This window comes from Bufo bufo, chromosome 1 (genome assembly GCF_905171765.1).
Source record: "Bufo bufo chromosome 1, aBufBuf1.1, whole genome shotgun sequence".
Lineage (NCBI taxonomy): Eukaryota > Metazoa > Chordata > Amphibia > Anura > Bufonidae > Bufo > Bufo bufo.
In genome coordinates this window covers 606,007,525-606,023,284 of record NC_053389.1, presented here as the reverse complement: position 1 = coordinate 606,023,284, position 15,760 = coordinate 606,007,525, and the positions used below count along the sequence as shown (strand labels likewise).

Here is a 15,760-nt window from a genome sequence, read left to right as displayed (position 1 = left end):
TCCAATACTCCATGTCGTATCCTGCACGGCTCCAGATTGTAGATGGCGGGAAATCCTTATTCTTCACAGATCCAAGGGAAGCCGATATATGGGCAACCAGCAGACCGAGACACTGACCTGTGCAGTTTCGGGATCTATACTACACTTACCTAATCCACGTCGACCTGTGAAGGACGCTGATTTGCTTAAAGCTGGACTCCGCTCACAGAATTATGCCCTTGGTATCGTATGAATATCATGGTTCCTTATTAGGGATATGCGGAGTGTTTAGTTATCTGCAATGTTTAATTCCTGCACTTGTATTAGTTGATATTTGGCTGTTTAGTGGTACATGACCACGGGACTCACCCGGCGAATACCTGTACTGGGTTAACATCTATGTACACCGTGCAGGTGCCCGTATATATGGTCATGAACGAAGCGGGCTTTGAACCTGCTCATTACCTAATGTTTTTGACATTAAGAGGTTTTTTTTTATTATTATTTTTATATGTTTGTTATGGTGGTTCTTACACATTTCCTGGGAAAGTATGACGCAGTTATGTAGGGTGGGTGGCAGAGAAGAGAGATCCGAGAACCTATTCAAGGGGACACTATTTATGCAATTCATGGAATTTAGGATAGCATGGCGGGACTAACACTCATGTCATGGAATGTGAGAGGTTTGGGCGGACCTAGGAAGAGGATAGCGGTGTTTTCGCATGTGCGTCTGCTTGCTCCACATATCCTGGGGTTGCAAGAGACCCACTTGACATTAGAAACGGGTAACAGGATAAAGAAGCCGTGGGTACAGTGGAGCGCCAATGCATATGGGAACTCGTACTCAAGAGGGGTAGCGGTTTTAATACATAGCAGCCTGAGATGGGAACTGCAGAGGTTTGTTGTGGATCCGGATGGACGGTACATATTTGTGTATGCATATGTCAACTGTACTCCATATGTCCTCATTAACGTATATAATCCTCCGCCGGCCAGCACATCTGTCCTACAGGCCGTGGTGAGCTTTGTAGTACAATATCCGAATGTCAGATTCATATGTATGGGGGACTTTAATATGCTAATGAACTCGGAATTAGACCGATTTCGGAGCCCAGCAAGAGATGAGGTGACAATTAGCTCAACTTCAGCACTTCTGAAAGTGGCCACTGAGATGGGATGGCTCGACTTATGGCGGGAAAGACATCCCCTAGCGGTGCAGTACTCTTGCTTCACCCCTTCTAGAGGTGCCTTATCCAGGATAGATTACATCATGGGTAACGCACTGACCCTTACTGAACTGGAGAGTATTGAGTACTGCCCGCAGGGGCCCTCTGACCATGCTCCGCTGTTAGCAAAGTTCTTACTGTCGGATGGCCGGGAGAGAGGGAACAAGATGCGTATACATCCCTTTTGGCTACCCCTAATAGGATCTAATGATCGAATCCCGGATCAACTCCATATGTTTTTTGAGGAGCAGGGAGACACAACAGACGAGCTACTGATCTGGGAAACGTTAAAAGCTTACTTAAGGGGGTGCATTAAATCATCCATAGCATTTATTAAAAAGAGAGTCCCACCGTAGGGAAGTAGAGCTTCAAGAGACTTGCAAGGTAGCCGAGACTGCTTTTACTAGAAACCCTTCTGAGATTAACAGGCTAGACTGGCTCCTTAAGGGGAGACAATACATGCAACACCTGCAGGAGAAGAGTGATCGAAAACTTTTTTTTCTTAAACAACAGTCTTTTGAGCAGGGGGGTCAGGCAGGTAAGCTACTGGCCCATATTGCCCGAAATAATTCCTCAGCCCCGCCAGTCCTTCGCATCAAAGGGTCGGATGGAGAGATAAAAGAAAAGTCGCCGGACATTATCGCTAGATTCCAGGAATTCTATCAAGAATTGTATAGTTCAGTGATACATTACTCACCCCAGGAGCTTGCAGTATACTTACAGGAGGTGACACATCCCCAATTGAGTGCTGAGGATAGGGAAATGCTAGAGAGGGATTTTACTCTAGAAGAAATACAAGACGCCATGCGAGGTCTGACAACTGGTAAGGCACCCGGCCCGGATGGCATCCCGATTGAGGTGTACAATAGATATGGTGACATTTTGGCCCCCAGAATGAAAAACATGCTGCAGGCGGCTAAGACTCAACAGAAACTCCCAGGCTCATTTTATGATGCCACCATAGTGGTCATTTTGAAACCAGATAAAGACCCTTTGGAATGTGGTTCGTACAGACCTATATCCTTGCTAAACCTAGATAACTAATTGCCAATAGATTGAATAGGGTCGTTGCATCTATTGTACACCAGGATCAATCTGGATTCATACCTGGGAGATCCACATCCAATAACATCAGGAGGGCGCAAGTTATCACGCAAATTGGTAAAGCCTTAGATAAGCCATGGGTTTTGGCTTCTTTGGATACGGTGGAATGGCCGTATTTACTGGAGGCACTAAAATGTTTTGGTTTTGACCCGGTATTTGCCCAGTGGGTACAAATGTTATATAAGCAGCCTAAAGCGAATGTACTGGTGAATGCCTCACACTCAGGTCACTTTGAACTAGGTAGAGGGACAAGGCAAGGATGTCCTCTGTCACCCCTCCTGTTTGCAGTCGCAATAGAGCATTTAGCACTTAGACTGAGACAGGATGGGGTCTACAGTGGTATCTCCTTAGGGGGTAGAGAGGACAGAGTCGGGCTGTACGCTGACGATCTGATCCTTTTTATGGATAGGGCGGAACAGTCATTACCTAGAGCAATTGAGTTGATTGAAATTATTGGCAGTTTCTCTGGATTGCATATTAACTGGTCCAAATCGGCTCTGATGCCTCTTAAGCCTGAGGGATGGCCTACAATATATTGCAATCTCCCAGTGGTAGATCGGTTTAAATACCTAGGTATTATAATAACTAGAGATCCCCCCCCTAGCATATACTTTGAACATAGATCCCTTAATCTCTTTATTCACTAAGAAATTTGCAGCATGGCAATCTCTCCCCATTTCACTGATGGGGCGCCTGAACCTCATAAAGATGGTCCTTCTCCCCAAAGCTTTATATGTATTGGAACATGCTAGCACGACCGTCCCGAGAAGGTTCTTTGATCGCCTTCACTCTATGATGTCCGCCTTCATTTGGGGCGCGGCTAGAAGGAAATTGGCGATCCGTACTTTGCAGAGGCCTAAATTGCAGGGAGGGGCGGCACTTCCAGACCTGTTTTTGTACTTCCTAGCGGGGCAGCTACGTTACCTTGCCTCTTGGATATCCTCACAGCCTCTCCCCAATGCGGAGTTCTATCTACAGGATTTCCTCCAGTTACATTCCCTATGGCCAGTATTGGAAGATATTAGTCTGTTCCACGGAAAAGCCCTTCTACTGCATAGGCTAGCCCATCAGGTTTGGGAGGCAGCTAAGCTAAAATCTTATACCGATATCCCGGACGTAGTGCCCCTATGGGAAAACCCTATGTTTCAGCATTTAAGTAGGCATGATGGCGCTGCGATGTGGAAGGAGCATGGGATACTGACCCTGGGTGACCTATATGAGGGAGGATCCTTGAGATCCTTTTCTCAGATCCAGGAAAAAGCTGGTACTCCAAGACACATGTTCTTCAGGTATTTACAGATTAGACATGCCCTCTCTGCACAGTTTGGTAGAGGTTCTAGAAAGATTTCTAACTATCCATTGATTGGAGTGCTCTCCACACAAGGCCCTAGAGGTCTCATATCTATACACACCTCATAACCACGAAAATGAACATGTCCCCTCTGACCGTAGAAGATAAGTGGAGGATTTGCATCCCATCCCTTTCTGAGAAAGAATGGACCGAGGCGTTAGCAGCTCCTACAAGAGTGTCTCCCTCGGTCAATAAGATGGTACAACTACATATACTTCATAGAAGCTATCTTACTCCTAGTAGGCTGTTTAAAATGGGTAGGACTGAGAACGACAACTGCCTAAGGCTACTTTCACACTTGCGGCAGAGAGATCCGGCAGGCAGTTCCGTCGCCGGAACTGCCTGCCGGATCAGGCAAAATGTATGCTAACTGATGGCATTAGTAAGACTGATCAGGATCCTGATCAGTCTTAAAAATGCCTGATCAGTCGAAAAAATGCATTGAAATGCCGGATCCGTCTTTCCGGTGTCATCCGGCAAAAACGGATCCGGCATTTATTTTTTCACCTTTTTTTCAGTCTGCGCATGCGCATACCGGAACGACGGATCCGGCATTCCGGTATTCTGAATGCCGGATCCGGCACTAATACATTCCTATGGGAAAAAATGCCTGATCCGGCGTTCAGGCAAGTCTTCAGTTTTTTTAGCCGGAGATAAAACCGTAGCATGCTACGGTTTTATCTTTTGCCTGATCAGTCAAAACGACTGAACTGAAGACATACTGATGCAAACTGAACGGATTACTCTCCATTCAGAATGCATGGGGACATACCTGATCAGTTCTTTTCCGGTATAGAGCCCCTGTGACGGAACTCTATGCCGGAAAAGAACAACGCAAGTGTGAAAGTAGCCTTAGATGTCATCAGGCCAGTGCCAACTTCTGGCACATGATGTGGGAATGTAGACTCATACAAAGTTTTTGGAGGGATGTGACGTCCTTATTGTCAGATTTAGTGCCAGGAAATGTTCCCCTTTGTCCTAAGATGTGCTTGTTGGGAATTATAGATTAGGAACAGTGGTCTCACCATCATAGGATATTTTTGGAAGAAACTTTATTCCTGGCTAGGAAGGCTATAGCCCTTAGATGGATGGCTGATAGGATGACTAATGTTAACCACTGGAAACAGGTAGTAAATCAGATTATTCCTCTAGAAAAAAAGTAGTCTACATTCCCAGGGGATGCCCTCAGAAATTTGAGAAAGTGTGGGGGGAGTGGTGTGCGTCCACTAATACGCTAAATTCTCGATGAGATTTCATATTTATATGCAGACTTTGATGGGAAATGTAGAATATTTATGTATTCAATAGTCACCTGGGATAAAATCCCTGATTTGTCAAGCGTGAAACTGTTTAGGAATTGTATTGGTAAACTGTCAGAAACCCTGCTGCGTCCAGAGGAAATTATAATTACATCAAGAATAATGTACCACAAAATGTTTTAAAATGTTTTTTTTTTTTTTTTATGATTGTTTTAAAGGGCTTCTGTCACCCCACTAAAGTGATTTTTTTTTTTTGGGCTAGTTAAATTAGTTATATAGCGATATATGAAAATATAATTGTGTTACTTACATTGATCCAGCAGTTTATTAAAAAAACGAAGTTTTATCATATGCAAATTCGGTCTCTACCAGCAAGTAGGGCGGCTACTTGCTGGTAGCTGCTGCAGAAATCCGCCCCCTCCTCTTGTTGATTGACAGGGCCAGCCGGGATCTCCTCCCCCGGCCAGCCCTGTCGGCATTTCAAAAATTGCGCGCCTGTGTTGATTCGCTCAGGCGCTCTGAGATGGATGAGGAGGCTCGTCTCCTCAGAACTCCCTCAGTGCGCCTGCGCCGATGACGTCACCGAAATAGAAGACGTCATCGGCGCAGGCGCACTGAGGGAGTTCTGAGGAGACGAGCCTCCTCATCCATCTCAGAGCGCCTGAGCGAATCAACACAGGCGCGCGATTTTTGAAATGCCGACAGGGCTGGCCGGAGGAGGAGATCCCGGCTGGCCCTGTCAATCAACAAGAGGAGGGGGCGGATTTCTGCAGCAGCTACCAGCAAGTAGCCGCCCTACTTGCTGGTAGAGACCGAATTTGCATATGATAAAAAACTTCGTTTTTTTAATAAACTGCTGGATCAATGTAAGTAACACAATTATATTTTCATATATCGCTATATAACTAGCCCAAAAAAAAAAAATCACTTTAGTGGGGTGACAGAAGCCTTTTAAGTCAATCTGTATGTTGATTCTGTACTTTCTTTTATTGGATTTATTGACATGCCAAAAATGTCATGTACATTGATATTGCACCTTTATACTCCAATAAAACGAGTTAAAAAAAAAAAAAAAAAAGTGACACTGGTCAGATTTGCAAAAAATGGCTAAGTCCAGAAGGTGAAATAGAGCAGAGTCCTTAAGGGGTTAAATGGATCCGTCCCCATTGACTTGCCTTGTGGGTCATGACGGATCCATCTTGCTCAGCATCCCCTGACGGAAAGAAAACCACAGCTTGCTGCGGTTTGCTCTCCGGTATGAGAGCGCAACCAAACGGAACGCAACGCATTTTGGAGCATTCCGTTCTGTTCAGTTACTTTTTGTCCCCATTGACAATGAATGGGGACAAAACTGAAGCGTCATGATGGATCTCAATACTGGAAAATTTAAACTCTAGTGGGAAAGTAGCCCAAGATAAATGAAAGTTACACTTACGGTTGGGAGGAGAATGATGCCAGGCATTCCGCTAGCCCGCCAGCAATTATAATACTTTTCTTATTGAGAGGATTAAGGACGCCTTGTAGGAACCATGTTGCTCCATGCTTCCAAGTGTTGTATCCAAAGATCAGAACCACACGCAGATCTGGGTTATTTTTAAGGTCTGCAAATAAAATTACAAAATCAGTTATGTTCAGTTTGCATCTTCTGTCAGAGATCAGTTATTTTTGATGGACTTTTTTTTTTTCTGTTATTCTGATGGATCAGAAGGATGGAAAGCTAAACGGTGAAGTGAAGCCGGCCTTACTCTGATGGACCGTTGCTTGGTACAACCAGTGTGCCATTCTAAGGTAACAGGCAGCTGACACATGTAGAGAACTGTGGTAAGTAATTGCAGTCTATGGTTAAAGTGACCAGACAAAAAAAAAAAAAAAAAAAAAAAAAAAAAAAACTTGTGAAGGCTACTGGCGGTGTCATAGCGAGCTGTATACAAAGCTGTACCTTAAAGGGTTTCTTGTCACCTGAAAAATGGGTATTAGGCTGGCTGACATTAGCGATGTGCTAACGCAGTTAACGCAAGGACTTTATTGAATCACAATACCAGAGAATGAAAAGCTTGCGAAATTTCTATCTGAGGGTTTGGTATGTACCTGGCAAAGCATCACGAGCGCCAGCGTCCCATACTCCGGATAACATGTGCAGGGATCCTGTGCTTGGAGGCTGCGGATGCTGCTCCGATACGGAAGGAATGGCCAGAAATTGTGCTAGGGTTAACGCCTAAACCTGATGCTAGTGTACGGATGTGGAATATGAATTGTGCGAGGTGAGAGGGCCATTGAGATGAGCTAGCAGTGGGCTGTCAGGAGGGGCTTCACGAATAGCGTACATGAGCTGCCTGAGGACTTGTACCGGGCACCAATTATTGCTAGTTTCGAAGAATTTCACCTCGACTGGGGGACCAGACTGGCTTGTCTTAGTGGACAATAACCTGAGCGTATAGTGGTCTTGGCACCACACTAGTTGTTCCTTTAACAGGCCGCCGCTCCCGGCTGAGCGGCAAGTGAATTCACCTGGCCTAAGGAAGCCCAGGTACATGGCCGCTTTGATGACCAAGCTGAAAAAGGGCCCAAAAGGGTCGTCATCAAGGGCTGATGAAATCCTTTGAAACATCCTGCTTTTCTGGACCCCACGCAAGGTGGCCCTAACTGCATGTGCTGAAAAAATGGAGCCCCCTCCCGGGTTATGGAGCATGGCGTGGTGTTGGATGCCCGCAAGGTACAACTTGATGGTGTTGTGTGAGAGATTTAGGTGATGATGACAATGAGCGATGAAAGCCATGATGTACGAGATATCAGCTAGATCGCCCTGTGGGTGGAGCCTGGAAAAATTCTGGTAGGTTCTTAGGCCAGATTGGTAGTTCCTGGCCGTATTTGGGGCAAGGGACTGCAGCGCCAGGCCCTTTGCTGAGGAGACGAGAGCACTCAGACCATGGTCAGGGAACTGAATGCCGGGGTGGGACATCTGAGAGGATCAGCTTCGGGCATGACCTGGAAAAAGAGGGGAAAATTAAAAATCGGGACAATGCGTCCGCCGCGATGTTTTGCTGGCCCGGAACGTGCCTGCAGTGTAAGTGGAAATTGTGAGAAAGGGAAAGCCAGACAAGCCGGCGTAAAAAAGTGACATTATTTTTTGGGACTTAGCCCTACCTTTGGTTATGATGTCCACTAGGGCCTGATTGTCGGTGACGAACATCACCGGCGAGTTGGCCCACTGATGACCCCAGGCCTGTGCGGCTGCGACAATGGGGTACAATTCCAACAGGGAGGAGGTGCTGATGGATTCGGCATCCGCCAGGACGGACGTGGGCCAATGGTCAACCAGCCAATGGCGACCGCATCCGATAAGATAGTAGGGAAGGAGGGCGACCATGGAGGAATGAAGAGGGAGATGCCGTTCCATCGGGAGAGGAACAACTCCCACATGGCCAGGTCTGCCATGGCGTGGCTGTCCAATCGGATGATGCTGTCCTGGTCGGGCGCCGAGGGAAGGAGCTGGAGTAGCCTTAATACGAACGTCCTGCCCTGGGGCATGATCCTAGAGGCGAAATGGAGCCGGCCCAGAAGAGATTGTAACTCGATTCTGGTGAGGCACCCGGAGGAGGCAGCGTGGGCATTGGGATTGGGCTCCTCTTCTGGGAGGCTGGCTTCCATTCTGACGGAATCTAGAACAATGCCCAGGAATCTAACCCTAGTGGCGGGACCTTCAGTCTTGGCCTGGGCGACCGGAACCTCTAGACTGGAGAATATCTCTAGTAGGGTGGCGAGATTGCCTGATCTGTTCTGTGTGCCCTCAATGATCAGAAAATCATCCAGGTAATGGATGACCGTCTGCAGTCCGCTGTGATAGACCAGGATCCAGTGGAGTGCCTTGGCGAACTGGTCGAACAACCAAGGGCTGCTTTTAGAGCCGAAAGTGAGCCTGTTGGCGAAGTAATATCGGCCAGCCCACTTAATGCCATAGTAATGCCACAACTGAGGTTGGATGGGGAGGAGCTTGAATGCATCCGCGGTGTCTGCTTTTGCCAACCAAGCGCCTCTACCATACAACAGAATGGCTCGTATGGCCTCGTCTATGGAGGAATATTTCATGGAGAACTCCTCCGAAAGAATGAGTGAATTAAGGCTAGGAATTGCAGAAGCATGAGGGGCGGACAGGTCGTAGATTAACCTTTTTTTATTAGTGTTTTTCTTAGAGACCAGGCCGATAGGGTTGATGTGCCACGAATGAAAGGGTATGGATGGAAAGGGACCTATAAGAAAACCTTTATCTACTTCAGACTGGATTAACTCCCCCGCTGCTACTGGATCCCTGGTGGCTGACAGAAGATTCCTGCAGTAGTGCGACGAGCCCGGTGTCGAATCCTTCCGAGAAGCCTGCCAACAGGAACGCCACAAAGTTCTCGTTGTGGTGGCCCTGGAGGAGAGCTGCCAGGAGGTCCACGTTAATGTCGGCTAGTCAGGATTGTTTAGCCGCCCTCTTGGGACAGGAGGAACGAGGGTGGGCCCTAAAGCACAAGGAGCATACGTGGAGGGCTCTGCAACTGCAATAGGAGCAACCACCTGTGTTGAAATTATTACAAACTTGGCTCCTACCCAGGTAGACGATGGGGTGACCGAGCTTGTCGGTTGAAGGAGTGGCCTGCTGGTTCCCGGAGGTCCCTGGGAGAGCCCGGTCCTGCGCGGCGTGGGTGGTGTTTGGACACCACTCGGAGGTATGACAAATGGACTGACACACCGCGCAGGTGGGTGCCCTGAGCCCCGCGAAGTGACGGCAGAATAGTTCTGTATCAATACTAGCCCAACTGGTGACATACTGAAATTGAGCCAAAGCTGCTCCCGCTTTTGCCGAGAAAGATCGATGGTAATCGTAGAAGGCTGAACCTCCATACTTGTGCCCCAGGTCAGTGACCAGGTACAAATAGGTGTCCAGTTCTTCCCTTCTCTCAGGTTGTGCGGTGCAGACAATGTCCCTAAAAAGGCTGAACGCCAGGACAAACTTGGGAATGGATAACTTGCGGTTGAGCCGGGAGTGCTTGGCCCTAAGGACCACGGACACATCTCCACAATTGATCACCCTGTTTTCGGGTACATCTTGGGCAGCAATGAGAACTGACGCAAGATTAAAGTCTTTCCCTGCCAGGATGTCTCGTTTGAGATTTTCTGGGATAAAATGCGAGGGGGCCACTTGGGGAATAGGGCTGGGTGTACCTGGCGTCAGACAACTGGAAGTGGAGGGGGTGGCTGGTGGGGCGGGTGCCGGGGGCGCCACGGAGGCCCGTGATTCCAGTTCCGTTATTCTAGCTTGGACGTCAGCCACTGAGTCGACCAGTGTGTTCAAGGTGGACTGTAGCCGAACCAACGAGAGCTGGATGTATGACGTGCGCGGCTGATCCCTGGATGGGTTAGGGCTGGTCATGAGCAGCTTAAACAGTTCTACCTTTCTGGCGGAGGCTGGGTGCGGAATGTCCCTCTTGTTAAGTTGCGCGAGTAATTTTGGAATGGTCGAATTCCTTAGGGATGAAGGACAGGCTTGGCCTGAAACGAACGTTTCAGGGACAGAAAGGCTGTCATCTATATCAGAGGCTCGAGACATGCTTGACCTGTGAAAAAAAGAGAAGCCAGGAGGGGTGATGGAGTAAAGAACCGAGGAGGTGCGAGAAAACGGAGATATGAACGTACCCGAATACAGAACACTGTAACACGGACTAGCAGGAGAAAATCGACCTGCCCGGGTAGATGAAGAATCTGATTAACCGAGAAACATTGACCCGTTGGGATCGCCGAGGATGTCAGTGAGCACTTACCTGGACAGGTCTGACTGGAACCTGGAAATAGGCTAGAAACTGAAAGAAAAAAGGGAAAAAAAGAAAAGAAACAAGCGAAAACATGAGAGTGCTGTATGAGGAATGACCCCAGACCTGTTGAGCCAGGCATACTGGCCAGGATTGGGCGTACCCCTGGAGCCAAATAAACGATCTGAGCGTATCAGATTGGCTATTGACGGAAGAAGGCAACCTGAGCGTACCAGGCGGTCGGAAAGAGAAAGATGACGAGACAGAGGCTGCGCATAGCAGCGGCCTGTGGAGGGCCGGACGACATTACATAACGGACAAAGAGCGTGGAAGAACCTGCGGACCAGGCGGGAAAGTGGCCCCGTGGGCTGTGCTAGACCAGAAAGCACAACTGCCAGCTAGCGGGAAGGTGGGGAAGTGCAAGGAGACCCAAGTACCAATTGAAGGTGAGTAGACAAGGAGGACCTGGGCGTACCAGGAACGGAAACTGTGCCCTGGGCGAACCAGGGTACGACAATGAGACAAAGACAAGACAAGCGACCGTGCCTAGGTGAACAATCCAGGGCTCAAGAAGTGGCTGAGGACACAAGGACAACAGTGACCTGGGCGTACCAGCAGACGACAACAGGCCTGGGCGTGACCAGGAGGAGAGAAAAGACATAGAAAACAAGGCGCCTGGGCGACCCAGACAAGAGAGACGACCTGAGCGTATCAGGGAGTTTTTTTCCTCTCTGGAGCCATCACCGGTAAGGCCACATGGCTAGACCACGCATCATCCGGCAGGAAAAAGGGGTACGCCCAATGCGGTCCTCTGGCCAAGTCATCCTGGGCCCTGAGGAGTGCAGGTATGCTAAGGTTACCGGAACTGGCCCATATTTTTTTTAATAAAAAATAAAATAAAATTACACGGGCTTACATGGCCTGCTAGGAGCATACTAGCTCGTACCCGCTGCCCCTGACCCATGATGGGTTGTCAGCAGGCAAGACAGCAGGGTAAAAAGCGTAATGACATGCCCAATGCCGCCACCTGCTGACAAGATAAGTGCAGCAGACGCCTGAAAGCGGCAACCCGGAACCCAGCGCAACATGCCCCCCGAAGAAGGCAACGAGTCCCACCAGCCACCGTGAGAAGTGCGGCTGCACAAAAATGTGGTAGGCATTGGTGGTTCGGCGGTGCGTAACCTGCGGAAGCTGGGGTGCCGCCGTGGATGCGACCAGCGGGGGAACCCGCAAGCAAGGCTCAGAGGGGGGAGCCCCAACTTACCCTCCAGAGATGCGGAAGCTGCTACGTGAAGAAGTGGACGGGATGGCAGAGGGGAGCAGAGACGCGACTCCTCCTACCCAGAAGCGACGACCGGATCGCCTGCCGGGTAGCGGTGAGTTGGGCTGATAAAGGCTCAAGCTCCTCCCACAAATGCAGGCTGAGGCTTCAGCCTTCCTAACTAGTGCCATCTCACTGCGTGCCGCCGTTATTGAGAAAAACAAACTTTTATAATATGCTAATTAGCCTCTAGGAGCACCTAGCGGCTCCGTTCTCCCACCTCTGGCCACGCCCTGCTACACTAGATTGACAGGGGCAGGCATCATTGGTCTCCTACCTCCGGCCCTGTCTGCAGTGTAAATCTCGTGCCGTTCAGTATTCGGCGCAGTGAGTGAGTGAGTGGCATTTGCCGGCTACCAGCTTCTTCACTGCGCCTGCGCTGAATACTGAACGGTGCGAGATTTACACTGCAGACAGGGCCGGAGGTAAGAGACCAACGATGTCTGCCCCTGTCAACCTAGTGTAGCAGGGCGTGGCCAGAGGTGGGAGAACGGAGCCTCTAGGAGCAGGGGCAAAGCCCCCCCTGCACCTAGAGGCCAATTAGCATATTATAAAAGTTTGTTTTTTCTCAATAACGGCGGCAGGCAGTGAGATGGCACTAATATAGTTATTTTCAGCTGACATTAGAACATCGCTAATGTCAGTCAGCTTAATACCCATTTTTCAGGTGACTGAAACCCTTTAAGCATGGCCTGACAGGCAGCCTGTGAATTCCACAGACTGCAATTGTATTCTCTTGCAGTCTATGGTAAAAAGTAATCAGAAGATTGCATGTACAGTCGTGGCCAAAAGTTTTGAGAATGACACAAATATTAGTTTTCACAAAGTTTGCTGCTAAACTGCTTTTAGATCTTTATTTAAGTTGTTTCTGTGATGTAGTGAAATATAATTACACGCACTTCATAGGTTTCAAAGGCTTTTATCGACAATTACATGACATTTATGCACAGAGTCAGTATTTGCAGTGTTGGCCCTTCTTTTTCAGGACCTCTGCAATTCGACTGGGCATGCTCTCAAATCAACTTCTGGGCCAATTCCTGACTGATAGCAACCCAATCTTTTATAATCACTTCTTGGAGTTTGTCAGAATTAGTGGGTTTTTGTTTGTCCACCCGCCTCTGGAGGATTGGCCACAAGTTCTCAATGGGATTAAGATATGGGGAGTTTCCAGGCCATGGACCCAAAATGTCAACGTTTTGGTCCCCGAGCCACTTCGTTATCACTTTTGCCTTATGGCACGGTGCTCCATCGTGCTGGAAAATGCATTGTTCTTCACCAAACTGTTGTTGGATTGTTGGAAGAAGTTGCTGTTGGAGGGTGTTTTGGTACCATTCTTAATTCATGGCCGTGTTTTTGGGCAAAATTGTGAGTGAGCCCACTCCCTTGGATGAGAAGCAACCCCACACATGAATGGTCTCAGGATGCTTTACTGTTGGCATGACACAGGACTGATGGTAGCGCTCACCTTTTCTTCTCTGAACAAGCCTTTTTCCAGATGCCCCAAACAATCGGAAAGAGGCTTCATTGGAGAATATGAATTTGCCCCCAGTCCTCAGCAGTCCATTCACCATACTTTCTGCAGAAGATCAATCTGTCCGTGATGTTTTTTTTGGAGAGAAGTGGCTTCTTTGCTGCCCTTCTTGACACCAGGCCATTTTCCAATAGTCTTTGCCTCACTGTGCGTGCAGATGCGCTCACACCTGCCTGCTGCCATTCCTGAGCAAGCTCTGCACTGGTGGCACTCCGATCCCGCAGCTGAATCCTCTTTAGGAGACGATCCTGGCACTTGCTGGACTTTCTTGGACGCCCTGAAGCCTTCCTAACAAGAATTGAACCTCTTTCCTTGAAGTTCTTGATGATCCTATAAATTGTTGATTGAGGTGCAATCTTAATATCCTTGCCTGTGAAGTCATTTTTATGCAACGCAATGATGGCTGCACGCGTTTCTTTGCAGGTCACCATTGTTACCAATGGAAGAACAATGATTTCAAGCATCACCCTCTTTTTAACATGTCAAGTTTGCCATTTTAACCCAATCAGCCTGACATAATGATCTCCAGCCTTGTGCTCGTCAACATTCTCATCTGAGTTAACAAGACGATTACTGAAATGATCTCAGCAGGACCTTTAATGACAGCAATGAAATGCAGTGGAAAGGTTTTTTTTGGATTAATTTAATTTTTATGGGAAAGAAGGACTATGCAATTCATCTGATCACTCTTCATAACATTCTGGAGTATATGCAAATTGCTATTATAAAAACTTAAGCAGCAACTTTTCCAATTTCCAATATTTATGTAATTCTCAAAACTTTTGGCCACGACTGTACAAGTCCCGAGGGGACTAAAAAAAAAAAGTACAGTAAAAAACGTTTTTAAAATTATTTTTTTTTTTTTAAATGTAAATGACCCTTACCTCTTTACCAATTTTACACATGATTGTGTCTGAAAATGTAAAAAAAAATAAAAAATAAAAAAGTGAATAAAAAATTTAAATGTTATGGCACTTGGGGAGAAAAAACAAAAAAAAAAATTCAAATTTACTTGGTCCTTAAGGGGATAAAACATCATATCTGTTTAACCAGCACATGTGGAAAATCACTAAAAGTAGGGCCATCGTGGTTCAAAATACATCTGGGAAGGCAGAGTCTTACCCCCACATACACATTAGATTGTCAGCAGGTTTGGCAGACAATTCTCTAATGTGTATGGGGACCTTAAAAGGGGTTATCCCATGATTAATGTAAAAAATGAAAATCAGAAATTATCTAGTACATGACAATTTCTAACAAAACTAGAACCAGCCCTGTATCTCACATGGATCCAGAGATCGCCCCATTCATTGCTCTGCTAGATTTATATCAAGCTGACAGCTCAAGGGGAGTGTCTTTTCTGCTGCAGCTCAGGGGGCGTGTCCATGCTCTCCCTATCACAGCTTAGAAGGCAACTGAAGGATGAAACTGAGCATGTGCAGCCTTCTCAGTAAGCCGGACAAAGAAATAAGTAAAATAACAGCAGGTGGCGCTATACAGATACATTTTATTGAATAACTCAGTGGCTATACCAAATTTTTAATTACATGCAATTACAAAAGTATTCCGATCCAGGTGCTGGTTTGAAAACTGCAGAACACGGGACAACGCCTTTAATGTGTATGTACAGTCGGTGGGAAGTGACGGTACTAGCCTCTGCATTCAACGACTCCATTAAAGCACAATATATAGCATCACATATATTTGCATTTTATTAGTATATTCATAGTGAAACTCACCGGCCTCTATGAGTTTATTCTCATCAAACATTACAGTCTTTGAGTCCTTGAAGTGGAAATGTTGGATTTTTACCCCATTGATTTTTGGAAACAGCAATGCAAAGCCAGACTCCCCGTCTTCCAATTCCACAGGTTGGTTACTTGCTGACCCACCGGGAGTTACTATTGTAAAAGGCAAGTATATACATATTTGTAAGTAAACTATGTAAATACCATTAGTAGTAATGCAGTTAATAATCTATTCAAAAAGGCTTGAAAACACAAATTTTGGAAAATTGGAAGTGAGATCACCAGCAGAGGACAGAAAGATTATGGAAAGCAAGTATATGGCCTCATTCCTAAAAGGAGCTCCTAACACAAAAAGGAAGGAGGATTTATCTTCCCCATAACCTAATTTTCTAGCATAAAAAAGTGGGAATCCCCAGATTTGCAACTTTTTACATGGCACTTGTGCAAAAAGA

At 47.0% G+C, this 15,760-nt stretch overlaps 1 protein-coding gene across 1 annotated transcript in view; it reads right to left on the bottom strand.

Annotated features, from left to right (window-relative positions):
- Positions 1-15,760, bottom strand: part of FBXO22 (F-box protein 22) — a 64,061-nt gene that overhangs the window by 6,024 nt on the left and 42,277 nt on the right. Inside the window, exons 5-6 of the mRNA XM_040413600.1 lie at positions 15,300-15,461; positions 6,355-6,520 (exon numbers count right to left, since the gene is read on the bottom strand). Of these exons, the coding sequence (XP_040269534.1) occupies positions 6,355-6,520; positions 15,300-15,461 (328 nt within the window). The remainder of the gene's footprint in view (positions 1-6,354; positions 6,521-15,299; positions 15,462-15,760) is intronic.